The 25,682-nt window shown below is 51.0% G+C and overlaps 2 protein-coding genes across 3 annotated transcripts in view; one reads left to right on the top strand and one right to left on the bottom strand.

The window, feature by feature from the left end:
- The window catches only part of AGO2 (argonaute RISC catalytic component 2), a 75,112-nt gene extending 65,870 nt beyond the window's left edge, over nt 1-9,242 (top strand). Inside the window, exons 14-19 of one of the 2 annotated variants that reach the window (XM_081116291.1) lie at nt 180-270; nt 1,297-1,491; nt 3,219-3,353; nt 6,495-6,596; nt 8,070-8,200; nt 8,419-9,242. In XM_081116291.1, the coding sequence (XP_080972417.1) occupies nt 180-270; nt 1,297-1,491; nt 3,219-3,353; nt 6,495-6,596; nt 8,070-8,200; nt 8,419-8,527 (763 nt within the window). In that variant the 3' untranslated portion in view covers nt 8,528-9,242. Of the gene's footprint in view, nt 1-179; nt 271-1,296; nt 1,492-3,218; nt 3,354-6,494; nt 6,597-8,000; nt 8,201-8,418 lie in introns of both variants that reach the window. The other variant, XM_081116292.1, reaches the window with a different exon arrangement.
- A 12,760-nt stretch (nt 9,243-22,002) lies between these two features.
- Nucleotides 22,003-25,404, bottom strand: CHRAC1 (chromatin accessibility complex subunit 1). The gene is made up of 3 exons (XM_081116788.1): nt 25,179-25,404; nt 23,712-23,838; nt 22,003-23,120 (listed from the first exon to the last, which is right to left on the bottom strand). Exons 1-3 carry the CDS (start codon nt 25,323-25,325, stop codon nt 23,011-23,013), a joined length of 384 nt encoding a protein of 127 aa, XP_080972914.1. The 5' UTR covers nt 25,326-25,404; the 3' UTR covers nt 22,003-23,010.
- Nucleotides 25,405-25,682: the final 278 nt, after the last annotated feature.

The following is a 25,682-nucleotide window of genomic DNA, read 5'->3' as shown; positions in this document are numbered from 1 at the left end:
TCTGAAGCAGGTCTCAGACCGTGGTGTTCACCTGTAAGGTTTTCTGTGTATCATTAGAAGAGAAGAACTCTATTTAAGAACAGAACCCAGGACCCTGACCACACAGGAACGATGCGCCGACACCCGGAGGTTCAGGCAGTGTCTGAGCTTAGCCTCCAGTGCTCTGCTTCCCTCCACAGGCCACCAGTGTTCCAGCAGCCCGTCATCTTTCTGGGGGCCGATGTCACTCACCCACCCGCGGGGGACGGGAAGAAGCCTTCCATTGCTGCCGTGAGTGTCCGAGCTGCCTGTGGGAGGGGACGTGGTCCCACTGCAGCCCTGTAGCTAGAGTTTCTTCCTGAAAAGTGGGAGGTTTACCAAGTTGCAGTCAGAGTCTCATGGAAAATAGGTATTTGGGAGACGCTACAGGTAGATAAATACACCTGAGAAGCAGTAAGAGTGGTGTCCAAAAAACCCCAAACCAGACCATGTCTGTCCCCGCAAAAGGCTCCTGCGAGGAGCTGTGGTCCTGCCAGGCCTCAGCTGCAGCTCAGGTCAGACCTGAGGGCTCTGCAGCCCCCTGGCAGATGCTGCACCTCCTTTTAAACAGCTTCTGTTTTGTGTTACAAAAAGCTAAATATGAATAAAATAATTAGTCTAGAGTTAAAGTTCTTCTTTCTTGTTCCACCCTTTACGGTCCCCTAGAGGTAGCTTAGTAACTGCATCTCTGTAGTGTGTGTATTGGCTTGAACCAAGTCCTTCCCCCCCTCCTGACTGTGAGTGCTGCCAGGGAGGCCGTGTGGCAGCCTCGTTTCACAGGCCACGGTCACAGTGCTGAGCATCCGGCCGCTTGCCCTCCCCTCGGGGGCTGAGCTCAGCCTTTCCTCCACATCCGGGGCTCACTGTCCTTGGGAGGGCAGGGCCCGGGCAGCTGCGACCTTTTGTTCATGAGGATCAGGCCGATCCTCAGGATGATGCGACCTAAACGTGGAAGAGTCTGGGCCGTCTTGTATTTGTCATTTGTCTGAAACCACTTGTTGGGGTTTTTCTGCCCAGGGCAGCTCGTGCGTCCAGCCCCTCACTCCCTCCAAACTAATGAAACAACGTTGGCCTTCTCTGAGCGCCTGCAGCGTGCCAGGCGCTGGGCTGATGCGTAACTGCATCATCTCAGCCCTACGGGGTTGATGTTAGTGTCCCCTCCTTCAGAGGAAGCTCAGGAAGGCTGAGCGTGTTGCTCGAGAGAAACAGCAGCAAACACAGCTCCTGCCTGAGTTCAGGGTTTTCGGGCTCTGGACACATATGCCTCATGCCCAACAGGTCGTGGGCAGCATGGACGCCCACCCCAACCGCTACTGCGCCACGGTGCGGGTTCAGCAGCACCGCCAGGAGATCATCCAGGACCTGGCCGCCATGGTGCGCGAGCTGCTCATCCAGTTCTACAAGTCCACGCGCTTCAAGCCCACTCGGATCATCTTCTACCGCGATGGCGTGTCCGAGGGCCAGTTCCAGCAGGTGGGACGCCTCTCGGCTTCTCTCTCTTCTCAGACCGTTACCTCCTCCGGTTCTCTACAGAACAGGATGGTCCCGTTTACATTGTGCCCCAGTGCTCGTATGGTCCCGGGGTGGACGGTGGACCAGGGGAGGCTGGGCGCAGGGCCAGTGATGCTGAGGCAGGATGGAGGCAGGAGGAGCAGTGGCTGGGCTTGGGGCCTGGAGAGCTGCGGGCGGCGGCTTTGCGGGGTGGGCACACGGCCGTGTGACTGCGGGGAGAGCAGCAGGCGCAGTGCAGTGAGAAACACGGCAGGGCCAGGAGGGCGGCTGGGGGCCCTTTAGAAAGCAGTCAGCAGGACCCTCGGCCACTGCCTGGATTTAGGGGGGGGTGGCATCGGGGGGTGGTTACAAGGCCAGCAGCCTGGAAGGCAGAGCGCCTCACGGACACAGGGAGCACCACAGGAGGCGGGCGAGCGGGCCGGGCAGCCGTGGCACCTCCAAGTCCAGGTGCCCTGTGGGCAGCACGAGTCCATTCTGACCTGGACCTCAGGAGGCCCACACCGGCCAGGTAACTGCCTCTGCTCCCGCCGCGTCCCCAGCGTCGCCAGGAGATGTTAGCAGGAAGGCAGAAGCAGGGTGTGGGGCGTGGACCTGGGGCTGCGGGAGATGCGCCCGGTGGGAGGACACCCCGAGGGCTGCCCTGGTGGAGCTCAGAGGCCCCCGGCCTCGAACAGGCTGGCAGCACGCGGCGAGGCTCCGTGTGACTGCCGCCTGGTCCAGAGCAGAAGCAGCGGCTCATCCCGAGGCCATCCTAGACGCTCCCTGGCTGGCTGGCAGCTCCCGTGCTCCCCCCGGTGGGGTCCAGAGGCCAGCGTGTGCCAGCTGACCCCAAACCCACCTCCTGTACAAAACCTTCTGGGGTCCCTCCAGTTGGAAATGTTCTCTTCTGAGCTCCCAGCCCTTTCTCCCTTCACAGTCATTGCTTCTGGGGGGGTTAGTGTCCGTCTGGTTTTATCCCTCATGACTGCTCAGCGTCCTGCAGGAGCTCACAGCTGGGGTCTGAACCCAGACCAACAACTCATTTTGAGACGTAACAGTGTTTAATCAGGATAGCCCGAGACCTTGGGCGTGTGCTCCCTGTCACCGTCTTCGTCACACACTGTGGGATGTCTCCCGCCTTCTCAGGCGATGGCCGATGGGTACGAGACAGTGTCTTACTGTCCTTGTACCCTAACTCCTGGGCGCTTGTGTGCCCCATGCTTTCCACAACACTTTAGTCTTCACAGCAAGCTTGCAAGGTAGGATGTTCCCATGTTAAACGAGAAAAACAGGATCAGAGAGGGTACATGGCTTTCCCAAAGCCACGCAACAGAGTGAGGCCCTGAACTTGCATCCGACGCCTAAGCCAGTATCCTTCCTGCTAGGCCTTCTCCTCGGAGACAGGAAGCGCGTTGTTGAACCGGTGTGCCTCCCGCGGGGCCCATTTGTGAGCGCTGACGCGCCACACCGTGTGGAGTGTTTTTATGCATTATCTCATTTAAACCAAGAAATCGGGGTATCATTCCCTCCGTTATATAAATGAAGAAATAGGCTCAGAGAGGCAACGGCACACAACTAATAACAAGCCAGTGGAACGAGAAAACTTGGGTACAAATATTTGTCAAGTGCTACATGTTCTTAAGGGATTTATTCCAAGGCGGCAGCAGAGCCTGAGCACAGCGCGGTCCTAAGGGCCCTGTTTCCCGCAGGTCCTCCACCACGAGCTGCTGGCCATCCGCGAGGCCTGCATCAAGCTGGAGAAGGACTACCAGCCGGGCATCACCTTCATCGTGGTGCAGAAGAGGCACCACACGCGGCTCTTCTGCACGGACAAGAACGAGCGGGTGCGTTCCCCGCCGGGCAGGGGCCCGCCTGACCTCACCGAGGAGCGCCCGCGGCGGCAGCTCTGCCCAGGTTCTGGGGAGACCCTGTCCTCAGAGGGGTTGTGGAGCCCCGGCCTTGTTAGAGAAGGCCGTCCTCAGTTTGAGAAGTTGGACCTGTAAATCCACAGTCTGGGACAGGACCGGGCAGGAGATGTCATTTATCTGATAAATTGCCAGGGCGGTGGGTGTGAGAAAGAACCAGTTCGCAACCCCAGTGACGGCCAGTCGTAAAGAGGGCGGTAGAGCCGAGTGAACTTGGGGTCTCGGGGAGGGTGCGGGCCGGGCTGAAGGCGCTCCCGGGAGCTCGGTCAGAGGTCTGCAGAGCAGGTGGCAGACGGGCGTCCGGGCTCCTCTGAATGGACCCGGGGGCTCCAGGATGAGAAGATGAGTGTGAGGGGAAGCAGGGTGTAACTGCTGGGTGCTCTCCCAGTTGAAGAAAGGTGGGAGCCCTCAGGTTAAAGTGTGTTCTGTGGTCCCAACAGGGTTAATACTTTAAATCCACACCATCTAAAACTGCAGGTGGGTTAATGTCCACACAGGGCCGAGGGCAGGCACATCCCGACAGCCTGCTGCCACCACAGTGGTGACAACACAGGACATGCTCGTTGTCTGAATGGAAGACACGGTACAGACCGTTCCTATCACAGGGATGGTCTGCTGAGAAGATAGAACAGCTGTGAGCTTGGATGTCCCTAACACCATGATCTAAAAATATGTCAAGGAAAGAAAAAGTAAAGCAAAAACACAATTTCAAGGAGAAAATGACAGATCCACTATCCAAGAGTTCCATTTTAACACTCACCATTACGTGGAAAAAGGCACATTGGCAAGCACTGGCTATTGGAGGAGTGGCCCAAACAAGCCAGATCTAAGATAACTTGAGCCCAGCCAGTTTTGCTCAGTGGTTGGGCGTCAACCTATGAACCAGGAGGTCACAGTTCAATTCCCGGTCAGGGCACATGCTGGGGTTGTGGGCTCGATCCCCCGTGGGGGGCGTGCAGGAGGCAGTCGATCAGTGACTCTCTCTCATTGATGTTTCTCTCTTCCTTCCTCTCTCTGAAATCAATAAAATTGAAAAAAGAAGAAAAAAGGTTTGAAATTTTAAATTCACTTCTAAGTAGCACATGCATTAAACATGTAAAGAAAATAAAAATTACAAACTAATCAGAACTGAAAAAAACGAGAATTTCATATCAGACCTTAGGTCCTGTGGCTGAAGCAGTGCTTGGAGATAAGCATAGGCTTCGGTGCATCGGCTAAGCCTGAAGGGTCCCGGAGAGCTGAGGAGCTGCTGTGCTTGGGCTCCCGCCCGCCCGCCCTCCTAAGCCCGCAAACCTTTGCCAGGAGTCTTGAGGGCTCAAAGTCAGCTTGTTTCTACAGCCACTTCCCTCCCAGGATAGAAAATAATGCAGCGGGGGATGAAAAAGCAGTAGAGCAGACTCACAGAGGCTTCTTTGAAGATAGATACGCCTAGCAAGACTCAACTAGGAGGAAATTTGTAACAATACCAGGAGCAGAAAAGGAACTATAACTGCAGGAGTACTGTATTATCTAAAGCATCATAGGATATTACCAACTTTATGCCAATACATTGGAAAAAATAGAAGAAATGGATATAGTTGCTTGTAGAATTATATAAATTACCACAAGCAGGTCGCAGGGACAACTCACTCGTCATGCTGAAAGGCATCGGGCCCAGAGAGTTTTACGGGCAAGCTTTGCCAAACTCAAGAACAGATCATCGTGAAGTGTGCAGAGAGTAAGAAAGGGGGGAAGCTGCTTAGCTTACGTTATGAAGTTAGTATAGAACGTTTTAGAGGCAGGTTTTACCCAGCCTTCGAAGAATAATCTTATACAAAGTATTTCAGACACCGGGAAAAGGGAGGAAACGGGTTGTGAGGTTAGCCTGGCATGGTGCAAGTGTGGGTGCTGTGCTGAGGTCAGCAGTGCCGTCTGGCTCCAGTCGGGCCCCTTGGTGTGCGGGCTGCCAGTGTCCCTGCCACTCTCGCCCACTTTCCTGAGGACGCCGGAAGGTTAAAAGGAGGCTAACCCACGAAGCACACAGCATGGCCCTGCCCACAGAGGGAATGGATTATAGTGAAGACGACTCACGAGTTTGATGGGAGTACAAAATGGTAACCAATTTTGTTACTCTAGAGATCTGCCCTGGAGAAACCCCACGTCTGGTGTATCTGATAGCACAAACATCATCTGTCTGCCAAGGAGAAAAAGTTGTGACATGTTCATATATTAGTATTCTGTATAGCAGTGAAAATTAATAAATTGTGTATCCAGTGAATACATGTCAGAAGTGTAATACTGAGCAAAACCAGCAAGTAGTATATATGATACATGGATACAGTTTTATTTATTTATTTATTTACTATATATCTTTATTGATTTCAGAGAGAGGAAAGGAGAGAGAGAGAAACATCAGTGATGAGAGTCATTGATCAGCTGCCTCCTGCACGCCCCCGACTGGGGATCGAGCCCACAGCCCGGGCGTGTGCCCTGACCAGGAATCGAACCCTGATCGCCTGGATCCTAGGTCGACGCTCAGCTGCTGAGCCACCTCCTGGCTGGGCCATGGATACAGTTTTAAAACCTTCAGAGTGACACTGTAATGCTAATGGAGGCTTAAACATGTAGAAGAATAAAAGTGTGTGTGGGAGTGAAGTCTTAAGTCCCAGACAGCAGTGCGGAAGGGAGATGGGCAATATTTTCAAATTTTACTTCTTTTAAAAATCTGAAGGTGTGAAAAAGGTTGGCAAGAAGTAAAAAATACATCTGAAGGTACAGAGGGGCTCATGGGGTTCTTACTTTCGTGGGTATATTTGAAATAAAGAATCAGTGGCTTGGGTTGGGATACTGGTCCAGAGGAGGGGAGATGCCGCCACAGGAGCAATAGCTGGGTTTTCAGGGACTTTGGGCCTGCAGTGTGAACTTAAGAGTTTAGTAATTTGGTTGTTACTATTTGTTAAGTTTTATTTTAATGCTCTATAGCTGAGCAAATGTATCGGCCAATTTAAAGACTTCATAAACGGCTGGCTGGCTTTCTCTGCCGTCTCCGCGGCCTGTCTAATGGCTCCTTTGTTGCGCAAGGTTGGGAAGAGCGGGAACATTCCAGCAGGCACAACCGTGGACACGAAGATCACCCACCCGACCGAGTTTGACTTCTACCTGTGCAGTCATGCTGGCATCCAGGTAAGGGCAGAGGGGCCCCTTTGGGCAGTCTCTGGGTCTCTGTGACATCAGGTACACATTCAGCAAACACAGGGCATGGCTGTTGTGCCTGGCACTCGGTGGGCACAGGGACTCGATGGTGAGCACTTAGGAGGGCTTTAGCCATGGTCAGGGGCTTAAACAGTGAACAGACGCCCAGGACTGCCAGGAGTTGGGGACAAAGGACCCCCTGGGAAGCAGGGGGGTGTAGATGAAATGAGGTCCAGGCAGGAGGAGCTGTCAGTGCAAGGCCCAGGCTCACTGGTGGGGATGGGGGTGTCCCTGTGTGCCTGGTGCTGAATGAGCTGGCTGAGATCCTAGAGGTGACAAGACCACCTCGGGAAAGTTGGCCTCACACCAGGTGACGAGGAGGTCTCAGGAGATGGGGGGAGGGCAGTGAGTGACAGAGGGCCAACTCAGCGTGAGCCCACACCGCCGTGGCGGGGTTCGGGCCTTGTGCTGGGCATCCGGGCGGTTCTCTGGCTCATCAGCACCCCCCAGCCGGCCGAGGGTGGTTCTGAGGGCGCAGCCGCCAGGATGCGTCCCTGCGAGCCACGCTCCTCGGGACAGAGCAGCTTTGTCCTGTCCTCAGAGAGCCTCGTCACGCGGGGCTCCGGTTTCTCAGGGTGCACATAAGGACTCGAGCACCCCACCCCAGGGAACGTGAACCCAAGGCCTGAGAATCCTCCGTGAACTTGGCGCTTTCACTCCTGTCGCGTACATCCTGCAGTGTGGTCTGTGGGACACGTCCAGCCCGAGCCAGAGAACAGTTTTAGGTTTTTAAAGGGTTGTTAGAAGGAAAGAAGAAGAATGTGCCTGAGAGAGCACAGAGGCGCCCGCCCGCGGCCTGGGTGGGCTGGGCCCCCTCTTTACAGGGCCGGGCCCAGCTCCCTGGGGCTTGTCCTCTCCCTGGCCTCCCTCCTGGGGAGGGGCTCTGTCCCCGGCCGGGCGCGGGCCTCGGGGACCTGCTGTGCCGTCAGCACTCGGCGTGGCGGGCCCGTGGCAGCACTGACGTGGCCGGGCGGGGCGTGGCGCGGGCCGCGGTGGGCGGGCTCGGGCCCTGGCGGTGCAGCCGCTGACGGTGAGGAGAATGAAAACACTTGGGAAAACTGTGGAAACCTAACCTGTACAAGCGACGCTGTCCCGGCACAGCCATTCTGGAGCGTTTTGTCTGTTCCTATGGTTTTTATACGTAAACAAGTGTGTGTGCGGCCTGCGTTTACACACGGGTGATGAAATGCGTGGTCCGGCGCCTTCTACAATGATGCGTGACGGTGTCAGTGGCTGTCACGAACGCCCGTGCCCGGGGTGAGGCTGGCCAGTCCGCGCGGGGCAGTGCCTTCGGCGGGTGAGTGCTGCGCGCCTGACTGTCCGATCTGCTCGTAGGGAACAAGCAGGCCCTCCCACTACCACGTGCTTTGGGATGACAATCGTTTCTCTTCCGACGAGCTGCAGATCCTCACCTACCAGCTGTGTCACACCTACGTGCGCTGCACGCGCTCCGTTTCCATCCCCGCGCCAGCGTACTACGCCCACCTGGTGGCCTTCCGGGCCAGGTACCACCTGGTGGATAAAGAGCATGACAGGTGAGTGGCAGGCCTTTCCGGGTGCAGGGCACAGCGGGGTCGCTTCTGGAACAGGCTTTGGCAGCCGCTTTTCCACAGTGGGAAGCAGGGGTCGCAGTGGCTGGAGCCAGCGTCCTCGCGGTCACGGCAGCGGGTGTCGGGCCGTGTCCTGGCCTGGCTGCCGGGTGCCGCTCGTGCTGTGCTCAGGGCTCCGCTCCCCGTGTCCCCTGTCCCCGCAGTGCCGAAGGAAGCCATACCTCTGGGCAGAGTAACGGGCGAGACCATCAGGCGCTGGCCAAGGCGGTCCAGGTCCACCAGGACACACTGCGCACCATGTACTTTGCTTGACGTGTTGTGTTTACGATTGTGTGCCGAGTTGGATTCACACGAGACCAGCGACACTCAGACCAACAGACGCCAGCCCTCCCGTGGCAGCCAGCATTGAACATGAGACGTCTTGGATTTCAGCAGATGCTCCGTTTTCCAGAATGCCTTCTGTCCCAGATTTCAAAGTCGGATTTTGAACTGCAGACCTGTATGAGACCCCATTGTCGTAGGAAATATGGTTTGCCAAAATCTATGAGCTGCTTATTAAAACAGAGTCCCGCGTTTCCTAAAAAAATCTCCTAAAAGCAGTCTATGAACTCAGGGCTTTAAAACATTTTTAATTTATTTGGTCATTCGATTTACTTGTTTTTAACATGATTCTATATGAAATTGATGGGCTCAAACTAGCTGTGAACGTTCTCTGAGTGAAAGCAACACAAACACGATTGTGGTTTTAAAGCCTTGACCATTCTGATGTCACTAAAGCCTATTCCACAGTGACGCTCGTGTGCTCCTGACGTGGTTACACAGCTCTTCAGGACCCGCGGGCAGGTGGCCGTGCCGGGCACCCCCGGGTGTCCTGTCCTGCCACGGCCCTGCCTTTCACTCGGCTCAAGAAAGGGAGCGGTGGCAGCAGAGGCCACGTGCGTTTACAACATTTCTAGGTCCAGAGAGATTGGCAGACAAGTGCCATTTTAATAAAAATTTATTAAAAAAAAAAAAAAGAAAAAGACAATATGCCGACAGTCTAATCGTAAGATTTGTCCTATAGGACTGTGACATTTATTTTCCAAAGTTTCTAAAGAATACGGGTCTGTGGTGATAAATACAGTACAATCCTTTTTCACTGTTATGTCTTTAACGTAAGAGAAAATATATATATCTGGTTTGCAGTATTAATGTGATAGCTAGATGCTGTTTTTCATTTTATTGACTACGGGGTGCTTCTTGTGATCTGTTAGTGTTTTGGAGCCTGGAGACTGGACCGCCTCTGTGGTCTCAGTGCAAGTTCAGGAGCGCGGCTGACTTGCTGTGACGGCGACCGCCTCCCCTCGGTGAGACCGTCGCCTGCGCCTTCAGCGGACGGTGCGCTCGCGGCAGTCGCCTGCCGCCCTCCTGCCTCATCCCGTGTGTTGCTCAGCCGATTAAGCACAAATGGAATGTATGTACCCTTCCCTCCCTGGGGAGCACGTCCATGTGTCGGAGTGCACTGTCCGTGTGTGGTTCTGTGTGACGAGCTCCACAGGCTCTGTGCACTGAAACACACAGAAAGCTGTCAGTGGTGGCTCCGTGCTGAGCGAGAGGCCAGCCGTCAGCAACGGAGCCCTGCCCTCAGGATGGCTGACGGGAGCCAGCACAGGGCCAGTCCCTCCTGCTGGGATCTGCCTTCTGGCACACGTGGGGCTGCCAACCCAGAAACCATTGCACTGAGCGATGCCATGGACAACTTGGGAAGGGTGACAGCAGACAGCTCTGTTTGTGCTCAGTGGGCTCTGTCCTGTAGGCAGTTTTATCAAGAGTAAAGTCCGCGTTCCTTGTAGAGACTCGAGGAAGGAGACGGGCCTTCCCCTGTGCTGCTTTGTGCTCTCTAGGTTTCCTGTCCCTGCTGACCACCCTCCCCACCCGGCCTGACACTTACCTCTGGTGCCGTAGTGAGCGAGCGTCCCGACGGCGAGGCCCGTGCTAGAGGGAGCTCCGCCTGCCTCCTCGTCTGTGCTCCGAGGGGCGAAGGGGGCCGGGAGCCGCACGGGGCTCCTGTGGACACTCAGCCTGGATTTTGGAGGCGGTGACAAAGGGATGGATATTATTTGTGAAGCTATCTACTCAGAGTGGTGTGTGCGTGTGTAAGTGTGTGTGTGCATGTGAGTGTCTTATCAGTGGCATTCGTCTCTTCTTGCTGTATCTTTCTTGTCTGTTTAAATGACAGAAGCCTTTGCTCTGAGAATTGTTGCAGTTCCCTGTCATTCCGTTGGCAAGTGGCACTTTCTCCCGAGTTCAGGACACCAGTCCACTCTTGGCTTACATCACTAGGAGCCTTCAAGCTGAGGAGGGGATCTTTGCTCATACACTCTTAAATTAGGTCGGTTTTCAGCCACTTTTAGGATCATCTAAACCTGTTTGCCTCAGAGGTGCTTTTCTAGTGCGTGCGACAGGATCGCGGGGGGGCGGGCTGGTAGAAACGTGACTCCCAGGTCTCACTGGCAGCCGCCTGGTCCGAGCTGGAGCTTTCCGGAGAGGGTTCTCCCCGGAGTGCGGAGGGCTAGCGGCAAGCAGCGCCTGGCCATGAAGTTCTGAGCTAAAACCTAGGCCAGATCTCAGGCTGGCAGCAAATTACATCTAAATTCTTTAAAAATTATTTCGAAGGCAAAGTTTTCTTTTCAGTAGGCCAAAGTACTTTGGGAAGGGTACTTTTTGTAGCCCTGTGCTTGTTTTATGAAACTTTTCATACTAAAGGCATCAGTCGACCGAATGTCTCTGGCCGGGTTGGCTGCACACCTCTGTACGTGTCTGGTGGCTGTAGGTACACTCTCTCAGGTAAATAACCATTTCCCCAAATTTCTACCAGTCCCTCATTAGGATGAACTCTGAGTTCTGAGACAGCATAAGACCTCACAGTGCAGTAGAATCACGTGGAAGCCAGAGGGGCTCCTGCTGTCCTCTGAGTGTCGTCCACCCAGGGCGGCCTCAGGCCAGGCTGAGGAGGGGCGCCCCCCACTGTTAGTGAGGTGGGCCTTGCTCGGAGCAAACCATGTGGGAATGAAATGATGTAGAAGTCGGGACTCGTGTAAAAACAGCTGGGATTCATCTCGTCTCTTTAAGAGCTCTCCCAATTAAATTCTTGTATTAGGGTTCTTCGTAGCCTGTTTTAAAACGTTCACTTTGAGAAACACCCGCGTATTCCTGTCCCTCCACCGCTATCCATTGCATTAGTCAGGCTCCTGCCCTAAAGAGCCCTGGGAAGCCGGTCAAAGTCGCCGTTTTGCGGAAGAGCCCTTTGGTGACCCCAGGACCCCACCCTGCTATCCATGTACCACAAGCTCGGATTTCCCTAGTTAGACAAATTCGGTAAGACTGGGCACGCCCGTACTTTTAGAAAGGGGTGGCTTTGTTTTGGTCTGGGTCAGGTTTTCTGCCTTGAGAAGCCCTCACACACACTGTGGGCTGTGTACTACACCGTAGGGCCTGCCTTTTCTCGTCCAGATTGTGCCGCTTCTTGGCACTGTTCTCCCTCGAGTGACTGTGTGCACTCGAGACCCACAGATGACCCCTGGCTGGGGCACTGGCCCCGGGAGGGAGCTGTTGGGAACCAAGCAACCTCTGTGCTGTTTGAAGTTGGCCAAAATCACTGCTATTCCTGATGTGGCCCCCGGTTATCAAGTGCAGCTAGAAGAGAGGATGTCCGCTCAGTTCCCCACAGGGCGGGTGGGGGTGCTGACGCTGTGTTGTATGTTGTGTTCACTGTTGTTAAATGCAAGTGTTGCTGTTTATTTTTGCCTTTCGGCTCTGGTTTGGTTTGGCCGATGTTCCAGTGCATGTGGTGCCTGATGATGGGATAGAAATCGTTTTGCCCAGCTTTCATAAGTCACCTGACGGTTACCTTCAGGTTTGCTGGGTGATTTATTCTTGAAAGCCACAAACGTAACTTCTCTGGATGAATTGTTTTTCTCATATATGCAGCAACATAATTTTACATTGATCTGTGGGGTAATTTAAATACTTTTTTGCAAGGCAGTTTTTCAGTCATATTATATATTTGATACAATACGTGAAGGGTGGACATGTGGTTGGGACACCGGACTGTCCCTAGGAGGCCTATGGGGCTAGGACGGCCTCTCTGCCCCACGTCGTGGAAGCACTTGGCTTGTTTTTAGAATCCATTAGGAGCTGGGCAGTTCTTCAGTGGGACTTTGAGCTGTTGGACAGTTAAAAGGATTTTCATGGGCATTTTTCTACACACTAAGGCAGTTTTCCATTAGGAGGAACTTTGGAAGTTGACATACTCCAAACAGTAGACAATCCCAGTGGCCCTGGCAAGCCATAGACATTTCCCTGTGACCTCTCTTTGACTAATCTCTCACGCTCATGAGAAAAGGAATGTACAATAGAGAAACTTCCTCAGTGTTCGTACGCCTCACTTTCAGAATGCAAATGTCTTATTTATATTTTCAGTCCTTCCCCAAAGTAACCGAGACTATTCTCTAGATGCCGCGCTAGCTGCCTCGGCTGCTGTGACATTTGTTAGTGTAGGCACTGTGCACGTGTGACCTTGTCATGGGGCTGTCTGCGTTACACACATACGCTGACTCTTTTTTGTAAGGAAAATTTTCAACTCAAAATAATTGCACTGATTTTGACAACTCCTTTTGTAATTATGTCCAACCTTGCATCTGCTGTACTTGTCTGAAAGGGTTGTAAATAGATTAGGGTAGCAGAAGTGACAGGAACCCCACGTTGCTTTGTTTCCGTGACACTGCCACGTTTTCCAGTATTATGTGTTAGAGCTGTGGACGATTCTGTTCTTTCACCTGTGCCTGTTGACCGTTCATGAAGGACAAATTTGCCTCTCTTCTCATTTTTCTAAAAGGCAGTTTGCAGTCTATTGAAAGGAGAGTGTGATCTCTCCTGAGGTCTGAAGGTTTAATTTTAAGAGGATTAATTGCAAATCCTTGGGTCGCTTTCGTGGTTTAATTCCTTGCTATTTGCCATGACTCCTGAAAGCATTTTCCCCTGGTTCTGTTCAGCATTTGGCCGTGTGGCTAGCAAGCATTTGTGTGGCCCATGTTCAGTGAGAATGGCGGCCGCCCGGTTTCTCCGGTCAGTCGTCATTTTGAAGCCATGTGGTCACTGTTGTGTCAAACCGCCATAGATGTAGAGACCCACAATCCAGCGCTCTTTCTTTACGCCTGTGGCTTTTGCCAGGTTAGTCGTGTTTGCTCCAACCCCCTGTGTGTGATTCTGTTTGTGGTCAGGCCGCCCACTGTCAGGCACACAAAGGAGTCTTCAACCCAGTCACCGGGCGCACGCGAATCACGTCGATGCCCTGACGGGGCCCTCCCTTTATGCTTTTCTGGATGTGTTTTGCCATGTTACTGTCTACAGTGAATGTATTGGCTCAGCCAAATCGCTACAGAAAGTGGTTTATAAATACCTTTTAGTTTAAAAAAAAGGAAATCGGATAAAGGCTACCTCTGAATTCTCAGTAGATTCAAGTTTGCTCTTAAGCGTAGCTGTCCACACTGAACTAGCCAAAATATCGCCCAAATAAACTGAACTGTGAACATCTCTGTTCAGTGCTGGCTTGAAAATGTGTGTGCCACACTGTGACCCCTCGGCCTCCCGGCTCCGCGGCCTGGGATTCTGAGTGGCCAGCGGGAATGGACCGGGCTGGCAGGAGCGTCTCCGTGTGCCGGGGGCTTCTCACGTCCTGTTTTGTAAAAGAAATCACTTTCTCTTATTCTTGACTCACAAATGGGCTGGAAATTGCTTCTGTGAACTCACCAAGGGCTTGGACACTGACTCCTGAAAATTATACAATTAAAACAGCCTCTCGGATTGAACAGTGCTGGCATGACTGACCTTTGACCCTGAATCTTGTGTTCCCATCACTCCCTACTTAACACAGACCTGAGGTTTGCAAGCAGAACGTTCTGTTCAAATCGCAGGCCCTGTGTTTGAATGGAACAAAGGGTCCACGGTGGCCACAGAAGTAGGACTTCCCACGCCTGGGCGTTGCAGGAAGCCGGTCCTGGGTGTCGGTCTGGACTCTGAGTGCCCCTTTGTGATTAGGCCCTTTGCTGTCAGACTTGTTCCTGCCCACACGCTGCTGTGGGTCAGCCGCCCCCTCCTCCTCCTCCGAGTCCTTCCTTTGGGCTCCTCATGTTCTCTTGTCCTCAGAAGGTGAACGTTTGCTCCAAAAGGCCTACCTTGGTCTGCTCTTAAGTTCTGGAGGGACAAGTGTCTGGGTGTGTGGAGGGTTCTGCTCTCCTACTGGACGTGCTGACTTTGGACCAGAGAGGCTCAAGTGCGTCCTGACATGGACGTGATTGTCCTTAACCCTGCTGTTTTTGGGTCACGATGCTTTTCATGCTCCATGGTCTCCTTTAACTCTGAAAGAGCTAAGTGTCCTTTGGTCTTTCTCAAAACAATTGCACCATCCACCCGAGAAGCGTAGGTGTTCAGGGCGGGTGCCCATGTGTCTGCTGAGCTCCAGGGGGCCTCATTTTCAGCCAGGATCCCACACGGGCTGCACAGTGGCCCCTGCTCAGTCGGTCATGGGGACAGACCAACTCGTATCCATCCCTCAGCCCAGAATCAGAGGTGGGCCCCTACCACGTTTGTGTTCCTGAAAGATGGTTAAAAATGAGAGATCTGAGATCACTGGTGCTTTTGTTAACACTTTTCTCTCTCATTGATGTGAAACATTTTAGACGTGTGAGATCCTTAAATGCTCTGGGATGGTCTGACCAAAGGGTTGAGTCCCCATCTCACCCCACCCCTTTCTGGGGGAGGGGGAGTAGGAGGCTGAATCGGCTCCTGTTTCCACCCCCCTTGGATTTAAGCAGTGCAGAGTTAAAGCTGAAACACCAAATACACACACACACACACACACACGCACGCTCGCATGCGACTCCAGGAACTAGATATTGAGGCCAGCCTGACGCAGCTCCTTCTGGGTCTTTAAGGTCCTTCACCCCGCGAGTTAACCCCAAGAACAGCCCGCACCACCGGGCCAAGGGGTGCAGTGCTTGGCCTGTGGGGGGGACCTGAGGCTCCTTGGAACTCTGGAGGTTGTGGAAACAACCCTGGGGGTGTCCCTGTCAGGACCAGACAGCATGTTCTGGCAGACTCTGCCTCAGCCCCAGCCCCTGTGCCTTCAAAGTCTTGTCCTCAGTGTCCTCTCAGAACCACGTTGGGGCTGCATTTTCATTGGAAAGTAAGCCTGCACCATCCCCAAGTCAGTCATCCACCTTCTGCCTTCGACACCACTTCTCAGCTCCTGACTACAAACTGTGATGCCCGTGTGTGCCGTCTTGTGTCAGAAAACGTGTCAGTCGCGTGGTTTCTCCTGAGTCCTGGCCAAGGCCACACCTGCAGGGACTCTAGGAGGACCAATCCCTTAGTCAGGCACTGACTGTGACTGTAAGCAGGACCTGGTAGTTTTGTTCAGTCGCTCAGAGAGTATTTAGTGTAGTGGAACTAGATTTTTCAAAGGAATTGGATCGGGTCTTTGTGGTGTGTGTGGCATCCTCAGCTGTCCGGTGCTATCCAGCCTGCTGTCCTTTCCCTGGAAGGCTTTCATTCGTGTTGCTCTTCTGTGACGTTTGGGGAACTGCTTGCTTGGGTGTGGGTGTCACCTCGCGCCATGCACACAGGGCTCCAGTTTTGACATGTCTAAAATGCCATGTGTAGCTCTCGCTTTTTGCGGCTGTGTAGTGAGCACTTTTCTTGGCTGATGGTGTAATTAAAAACCACCGTTCTGTGTGAAGGGATGATGTTATTGGTCTTAAGTGGGGGAGATAACCAATGTTATTTGTTTTACAAATGTATAGAAAGGCCTTCCTGATGGCTTATCCTGGCCCGCCCCTCGCCAGACCCCAACCCTCCGTTCTGAGCGCACTAGCCCTCCCTCGGTGAGGCCTGGCTGCAGGGGGACAACACATTCGAAGTTTGGGTCCCTCTTCAACGCCAAATACGCACCTAACTAAAATCCTGAAAGTACATAGTTTAGCACTAAGTTGAAATTTGAGTCCTGAGTTTGGTAGTGGATTTTAATGTAGTTGTTGAAGGTGTGAACTCATGTTTTATAACTGTAGAGGCAAGTGAGTTTTTACTTTTTAAGAAGTTTTAAGAGAATAATTGTTAAGTTTCTGTGCAGCAAAGTGGCTAATTACTCATTAAATACACGGAAAGAATGTAGTGTCTACATCCAGGATTTCTTACCTCTGGTTCACTTCAGATCACTTACCAATATGTACTGAGGGGTCTGAACCCTGAGTTTTATCAACTTTTCTAGTTTTATTTTATTTTTATAAAATAATTGAAAAAGAACCAAAAATGAATTCAAAAGGTCCCTAGGTAGATCTTCCCCTTCTTAATTTCCCCCCCAATAAAACATTTTAGAAGACATTTTGAATCAAAATGTATTATGACCATTTAAAGTTTACTGCTTTCTAAGAAGCGGAGCAGCTGCCGGGGCCTGGCCTCGGGCGGCACTCGCGCCGGGCTCGCTCCCCGGGGTCCGCGTGACCGTGTCCTGTGCTTGCGGTAGAAACCGTGCGGTGTGCTGTTTTGTAAATCCACAGTTCCTGTGTCAACTAGTATTTATATCTGTTGGCCTTTCTATATAACTTTTCATTTGCTACATGAATTGTAAACTTAATTATAAAATTACAGTCCCTGCTAAATACACTTCGAGGCTTCATGTCCGTGTCTTCAGTTCACTGCCATCCTGTGTGTCTGGAGGGCGTCCAGCGCTTGCTCGATGCTGGGTGGTGATGCCACTTTAAATTAAGCCTTAATCAGATGTTCAATTTGTAAGTTTCAGAGTATGCAAACCTATTAGGCGGAGTGAGTTTAAACTGTCCCGATCAAGATGTTGTGTCATAAATCGACAAGTCCTTTCTCCGGAGCTGCAAAGGGAGACCTGCAGTGCCGCACGCCGCCCCACCTCTCCCTCCCCCTGCTCCCGCGGTGGCCATTGCTTGATGAAGACGGTCGGGTCAGTCAGTCAAGAGAGACCTGTTCTGAAAGTCTTGAGACTTTTCCAGGGTTATTTTTAAATGTTTGACTTTTTTCCCTCCAATCTGAGATTTATTTATGGCTGATGGAGAGAATGATTTGGGCATAAATCTTCTTTGCAAACCTGCTCATGTTCTAAGCTTTCTTCAGATAGTGCCACCTGCCATTGCTTCTGCATATGACTAAATGGATTTTTGTTTTTGTAAAAGCATCTTAAATTTACACATAAAATGGAGGGGACCCAGCTTTCTCTACAATGTGGATCTACCTCAGTTAAACAGTTGGGTGCTATTTACTAAGCCTGTCAAATTAAATTGGAAAAAGTAACCAAACAGTGAGCTATAACTCCACATGAAGCTTGAAATCATAATTTCCGTTTATTTAATAATATTTTTATTTATTTTGTGCCTTTTGTGTTGAATCCTAATGCATTGGGGGAAAAAAAACCAGTATGGAATTAAATATTTTATATTGCAGGTGGGGAGAAAAGCCCGATTGGCCTTGGCATTTGATAGATTCCCCCAGCCAACCACTAACATATATTGGAATCCCAACTGCCTTCTTGTGAAAGGGAAAAAAATTATGTCCAAGAGAAAATTTAACATTTTACAAACAAATTCCAGACTCTTCTATGCACATATTTATAGCTATCACTTCATTTTCTGTGCCAGTGAAGGGGCAGCCAAAAACAACTCACGTGTCCTCTTGTCATTGCTTTTTCGCCGTTCGGGCCCCTTCTTCCTCTGGCGTGTAAGTTTATTTCATAAGCAGCAAATGGACTGTTGTCAGTTTCATCTCTCCTGACCTGCTAGAGGTGGTCATGACCATGGTCAGAAGAAGGGGTGCTGGCAGGGCTGGCCGGGGAGGGGAGGCCTGCATCAGCAGCGGCCCGGGGTTTCCGTAAGTCAGTAAAGCTTTCTGGCAGGTGAGAAATCAGAGGTGATGGACAACTTTCCGTGCTTTTATATTTGGCAGTTTACAATTCTAAACTTTTCCTACTATGGTGATCTTTTTTAACTTAATCCTTTTGAGGTAACACAGTATTTTAGAGTCTTAAGAATTTGATTTTATACCATAAGAAATAAAGATTTGGGATCTTTCCTGTAGTATATAGTTTTACTATTTTAAAGAGATCTCTGAATTTTACAAGAGAGCCAACATTCCTTAGTGACAAAACTTTGAAAGTTGATTTGGGAGGGTTTCTGCTGCAGGATCTTAAAAACAATGGGATGATTCTGGTTAAATGTCCTTCATTTTAAACTCCCATCAGGCCAGTCCTTGGGCTGTGTTTATGAGTGAGTCACCCTTGAGCATGCTGCATATAAGGATGGGACTTGTTGCACTTTCTCAATAATAATAAATGCCCTATGATTGGCTCACCAGGAAGCATTTTGTTTTTTACCTAACAGGAGTACTTTGGGGCAGGTGATTAAATTTATATAGGTACCTCAAGAAAAAGAACCTGAATATGCTGCATTTTGTTCCTTTAGCTTTTCTATGTAGCATCTTGTTTTGCTCTTATTATTTTGTTTAGACATATGCTTTTTGGACCCCAATAGACTGTTGAAAGAAATTTTAAAATTGCCCTTGTAGGGATTCAGTGTCCTTTTTTTCTTTTTTAACTTCACTATCTGGTTCCAAGGTTGCCCACCAGTAGAATAACACTTTACCCAACACACCTGAGAAGAAGGATACCGTGCGCACCAGCGACAAGAATGTTCCCAGTCCTTTCCGTTCATGCTGCTTTCTTGACTCTGTTCTCCATGCCATCGGGGGGTAACTCGTTTCTAAGGTCAGATTAAACATCATGGCATCTTACACATCTTCAACACAGACCTCACACAGTTGCCATTGAGTAAGTAGCATGACCCTAAAGGAGTTGCTGGCCTTAGGCAGCGGATGAGTCTGGTCTCTCTGGAGAGCCAGCCAGTCTTCACACGTCTCCGTTCCCCAGCACGCACCCTAAACGGGACAGGTGGGGAGTGGTCTTAATGGACAAAAGATAAACTGGTGAAGAAAGCTAAAGGCTGAGACACTGAGCATCTATTGTCGTGTTTAAGCTTAGCTGGGTCCTTTCGAGTTTGTTTTACAGCTTACTAGGTTAAGTAGTTTGCACTATTTTTGCAATAAATTCATGGAAATCCTAACAGTTATTTGTTTTGTTTCTTACTGTGTGTATATAAACTAATACTAAAAGTTTGGCATAGTGTTTTTTCACCTCCTTACATAACCCTTAACATGCACAGAATGCTGTAAATCCGATAAAATATGATGTGAATGATATTTTATAAAGTTATTTTGTATGGTGTCAATTTTGTTTTGCCTCATAGTATGTCAGCAAAAAATAAAATAAAATTCCTCGTATTTACAGCTGCCTCTCCCAAAGGTCTTGAATTACTGTTGTTTGGGTACTTCCTTCTGCACAGGTTGAGTTCCAGGCTCCTGAGGCGGGCGCGCTGCCTGTGATAGGAGCCCAGGCCTTACTCTACACGCAGTGTACTCAACAGACTGGGCACTGCCTCTGAGAAGTTGGGGTTTGGGGATGAAAACCACAGGAATGGATTGGACTGGATGTCAGGACAGATGACTCTAGGATGCGCTGGGTGCTGCTACTTCGGCAGCCGTGAGAAAGGATAAAGTAAAAAACCATTCGGGGGACGGGCAGGGTGGAGGGAATCAATGGAGAAATAAAGGGGGGAGAGCTGTAATACTTTTAACAATAAATTTTTATTTAAAACATTCTGCTGAGCCCCAGTCAAGTGCAAAACCTTGAGCTCCATGTTGTGTGGGAATCAGACCTGACCGTATATAGGGTTTGAGGCCTGGGGGGGTCACTTAGCCCCCCTGCCCTGGCTGCGGTTACTGGTCCTGGTGCCACTCTAAAACCCTGGGCCCTCACTGGGCTGTTTTTGACTTCAGTCTGCTCTAAAAATAAGAGTGGTGCTGGGAAAGGAAAGGAGGGTTGAATTAAGAAAAGCAAAAAATGGGCCCAGCTGGCGTGGCTCGGTGGTTGACCATTGACCCATGAACCAGGAGGTCACAGTTCGATTCCTGGTCAGGGCACATGTCCAGGTTTCAGGCTCGATCCCCAGTAGGGGGCGCGCAGGAGGCAAGCTGATGGATAATTCTCTCATCCATGTTTCTCTCACTCTCCCTTTCTCTCTGAAATTAATAACTTTTTTAATGAAAAGAAAAAAATGACTGAAAATACTAGAATGTACAGTGTTAATAAAGCAGGCCAAGTTTTCATTCTCTGTGCGTAAATGTTCATAGGACTGTATCTGTAATAGTCAAAAGTGGGAACAACCCACATTGGGAATTATCCGTTCACCTGGGGGCCGGATAAACAACTGGCATGTCCATGCAATGGAGTCTTAGCAATAAAAAGGGACTGCTGACGCCTGCAACGACGTCACTCTCATGCATTACGCTGACCATAAAAGCCAGCCTCTAAGGCTATGTACTGTGTGATTCCATACTGGGGGAAGACAGGCCAGAAAACCATGGTCTGTGGGCATACTGTTTGTATCACCTATAAGATAATGGTTTTTACATTCTTAAATTGTTAAAAAAAATTTTAATTTCAGACCCATGAAAACTATACAAAATTCAAATTTCAGTGTCCAGAAATGGTTTTCTTGAAATACAGCCATGCTCATTCCTTAGGTACTACCTCTGGCTGCTTTTGTACAGCGGCAAGGTTGAGTAGTTGAGATGGAGACTATATAGCCCACAAAACAAAGTATTTTCCATATGGCCTGTTTCAGAAAGTGCTGACGCCTGCTATAGGAGCCAAGAATAGCTCAGTGGTTGCCAAGGTAAAGGGAAGGAATGAGTTGGACCCTGAGGAAATTTGGGGGGAGGTGATAAAGCTGTTCTTTTTTTTATTAATATTGACTTGAGAGAGAAGCATGGATTTGTCGTCCCATTTATTTACGCATTCATTGGTTGATTTTTTGTGCCCTGACCCAGGATAGAACCCGCAACCTTGGCATATCGGGACAGTGTTCTAACCAACTAAGCTACCCAGCCAGGGATAATTGATTGGGGCTTCTTTGTTTTATCTTTATTGTTGAAAGTATTACAGCCCTGGCCAGTTTGGCTCAGTGGTTGAGCATCGGCCCATGGACTAAAGGACCCCAGGTCTGATTCCGGCCAAGGGCAAGTACCTCAGTTGTAGGCTCGATCCCCACCCGTGGTTGGGGCGCATGCTGGAGGCAACCAATTGATGTGTCTCTCTCCCCCCCTCCACTTCCACTCTCTCTGAAAGGCAACGGAAAAAATACCCTCGGATGAGGGTTAAAAAACAAAAGTATTACAGATGTGGCCCCCCCGCCCCCCGCATTGGTCCCCTCCACCCCTTGTCCACCCCCCCCAGGCCTTCCCCACACTATTGTCTGTGTCCATGGGTCATGCACTTATGCATGTAAGTTCTTTGATCAATCTCTCCCCACCCACTCCCCCACCCCCACCTTCCCTCTGAGTTCCCTCGGTCTGCTCTGTGCTTCTATGTCTCTGGATCTCTTTTGTTCATCAGTTTATTTTGTTCATTAGATTCCACATTTGAGATCATGTGGTACTTGTCTTTCTGACTGGCTTATTTTGAGCAGCATAATACTCTCCAGGTCCCTACATACTGTTCCAAAGGGTGAGATCATCCTTTTTTACAGCTGCGTAGTATTCCATGGCAAACCTGTTATCTTCATTGTGGTGGTTACATGACTGCATGTCAAAACTCACAACTGTACACCAAAAAATGGATTTTAAAATTTATTTTAAAAAATAAACTTTAAAAACGAGAGACAGAAAACATCAGTGGTTGCCTGGGAGTAGGAGAAGGGACTAACTCTAAGGGGGTACAGGGGAGTATTTGGGGTGATGGAACTGACTGCTTGCTTACACAACCAAAAGACTGAACATTAAGGATGATTTTACTGGATGTAAATAACTCAATTTTTAAAAAAGATTAAAAGGACAAGAGCCAAAAATTTACCCAATGTGAAAAAATACAGAACTTATGGTCTTCTCTTGTGGATAGTAAAAATAATTACTATAGGTGTAAAGAACAGAACAGTAAATGAGACAGATCTTCAATATACACAATGTTCTCAAATGTTTTTTAAGAAAAATATGCTATGCAGTGGTACTATTTCTTTTTGGATTTATGATTTGATTTGAAATTTTTCTCTGGAAATAAAAATGCTAGAAATGCTTATTTTTAAATTTCACAAAAGTCTCAGGTAATGTGAGGCATTAGAACAATAGAGGGTTCTAAAATTAGATGTATAGAGCATTTTACTGTAAAAATACATACAGCTTAATTTAAAAATTTTATGTCTTTACAGTTAAAAATGCAGTAGACAAAGTCAAATTTTCTTGAAATACAAAAATGCAAATGTAACATACTACATACAATGTAACGAAATGTAACAAACTACATATTGAGCTAAAACTGAATGTTGTTGTTTTTACATAACTGGTATTTAGAAACTCTTCAAACTCCACCTGTAAATAAAAAGTTAATAGGCAAAATTGTCTTTGGCTGTACAGGTAGCTCTTGCTTGGTGCCCTCCAACTACACTGTGGGCCTGACAACTTTCCTTTTGGCTGTTTATGGTGTAGGTGCATCAGGCGCTCCATCTCAGCCAGGAAAGAGTACTAGGTCTTCGAAGTCTCTGAAAAGTGAAGAGACTTAAGTCACACAGTGTTGAGCTAATCCAGGAGGGTCCTCACCAGGCTGACTTTGAAAGCATTTCGTTTTGGGTTTAGGATTCCGCTTCATCGTCACTTTCATCACTGTTGTCCTCCTCTTCGTCCCTCTTCTCCTTAAGCATTTTCAGATACTTACTAGCTAGTATCTTCTTTGGTAATATATCTTAAAAACATAAAGCTAACATTAGCAGTTGCTTACAGGAGACCACGAATACAGCCATGCAAGTTTCAAAACATACTTCGACCTCTAGAATAGGTTCCAAAACAAGACAAAATCAGACTACCATTCTGGGTGGTCTCCTGACAATGCTAAAGACCTGTTTCTATTTCACTGCGAATCATGTGCTGGTAAGCCTGTGAGCGACCCACCCAACTTACCTGAGACAGGCTGACTGGCCCCCGGGGTAGACTTAGCCCTTTTTAGCCAGGCCCACACAGCTTGTTCTACAACAATTAATTTCTGTTTCTGGGGCCAAGTAGACCAGCCCAGGGTTTTCCCTTCAGGGGCAAGGAGTCTGAGAGGGTGGGTCTGCCAGGCTCACCAGCCAGCCAAACACCCTAGTGGAGGTTTTTGTTGACCTAATTATCATTCTAGGTGAGCCACATTACAAACATACTCAACAGACAACACTGTGTCAAGTCATTGTTAACTTTGGGACCTAGAGAAAGCAGCAAAAGGTCTATTCCAGTGAAAGCAGGGGAGAAAAGCTGTCAATTACTAGGCATTTTTTAACCAGAATATTTCAGAGACTACCTGCAAGAAACTGGAACGTTTCTGATTCCTCTGCAGTGTTTGATAAGTCATTGTAAGTAAGGGCTTTCTTTTCTTTTCCACTGCCGTGTCTGTAGGAATAGGTGGCTAGATACTGAACAAAGAGTTCCTAAAAACGAATGAAAAGGTAAAATGAAAGGTGTGCTTTGAAAACTTACCCTAGAACTTAAATTTTTAATTAAATTAAGTTTGGATGATCGCACATTATCTTGGTTTCTCAAATTACAGGAAATCACTGGGGAAAGGAGAAACACGAGGTCAGAAAGAAACCCAGAGTACCCAGCTGGTGGGGAAGCAAGCATTTCCCTAAACTTTACTTCAGGTTTTTAACTCAAGAAAAACATTTAAAACTAAACAATGAGTCACAAATGTTTAATGACCCAGTTACACAGTAAAAACGAAAAAAAAAAGGAGCGCGAGACCATTCAGAAATTGCTGGCTCAGGGGCCTCCGTCCCAGGAGGTTCGACTATAAACAGCGCCGCACCGACCGGAAGCTCGGGCGGCCGCGTTTCCGGTCTCGCCCGCGCGTCTCCCCCGAGCAGCAGCCGCACGTCACTCCGCCGCGAGGCGGGGGCCGGGGCCTGCGGCGTGAGTCTCGGTTCCTGAGCACCTAGGGCGGAGCCGCCGGGAAACAGCCACCCCGCCGTCAGGGCTGCACGGGCGGTCCCCTCCCGGGCTCCGGGCGGGCGCGGCTCCCGCACAGCAGCAGAAGCCTGCGACTTCCGCCTCCCGCAGCTCTGGCCCAGCACGCGGGCTCGGTGCCGACCCAGGGGCTGGGCAGCGTCGTCTAAAGCGAAGGCCGCAGCGGAACCTCGCCCGCGTGGGACGGGAGGGTTCTGGCCGCGCACCACCGAGCCCCAATCGGGGGGCGTGACAGGCGGCAGGGCTCAGGGCCCCGCAGCGCCTTCCGGCCGGAACGAGCCGCCAGCGCGTCAGGAGGCGGGGCGGGCCCACGGCACCGCGCCTCCCGAGAAAGCCCTCGAGCTTCGCGCGGCAGCGCTCCGCCTCTCTCCGGGCCGTTCGGGGAGGGGGAGTTGGGGCCCCGAAACTACGAGACAGGCCGAAAGCCAGAAAAAGGGGGCAGGCTGGGGCCCGAGGTACAGCGGCGCGGCCGGAGGAGGGACGCGAGGCCCACGCCAGTTCGCGCCTCTGCCCACGTGACCCCCGCGCGAGGGAGGACGGGACGGCGCGCGGGGGGAGGGCGGGCGTGGCCAAGGTGGGCGGGGGGCGCGGGGAGGGCGGAGCCAAGTGATGAAGGCGCGCGGCAGGGGGGCGCGCGCGGCGTGGAAGGGAAGTGAGGCGGCCCGAGGAAGGGCGCGCACGCGCGAGCCCGCGACAAGGCGCCGGCAGCGCGCGGGCCCAAGGGGACTGCGCAGCGCGACTGCTCCCAGCGGCCCCCACCCCCTCGCCCCACTCGTCGCTCCTCCCCTCGCGGCCCCCGCCTCACCGTAGCCTTAGCCGTGAGCACGAGCGCCTCCTGGTTGATGCTGGACACCTCGGGGGAGCTCTTCATGATGACCCGGATGCGGGACAGGGGCAGAGACACGAGGCGCTGCTCCCCGCTCTTGTCTCTGCCCACGACCACGTCCGCCATCTTCCTGCCCCTCCCCCGCGGGGACAGTAGGGACCCGCCGCACCGTGGCTCGCCGACACGGTCGGAGCGGGAGCGGCGTCCCGCTGCTCACTGGGAGTTGTAGTGCCGGGGAGGCGAGTCGGCGGGGGCCGGCGGCTGTCCTTCTGGGGACGGACTACAAGCCCCATGATGCCCCGCGGCTGCGCGGAAGGAGCCTGGGAGCCGGAGGTAGCGCCGGCGGGGGCTGAGCGGAGGGGTGGGGCGCACGGCCTGGCTGGGCTGGAGCCCGCGGGGCGCAGGTGCTGCTCAGGGCAGGTGGGCAGTGGTGAGAGTTCCTCCAGGCGGCGAGGCCACCCTCGGCCCTTGCCGCTCAGTGCG

This window comes from Miniopterus schreibersii (genome assembly GCF_964146895.1).
Source record: "Miniopterus schreibersii genome assembly, chromosome: 17".
NCBI lineage: Eukaryota > Metazoa > Chordata > Mammalia > Chiroptera > Miniopteridae > Miniopterus > Miniopterus schreibersii.
The sequence above is the reverse complement of the archived record's forward strand: the minus strand, read 5'-3'. Positions and strand labels throughout refer to the sequence as shown.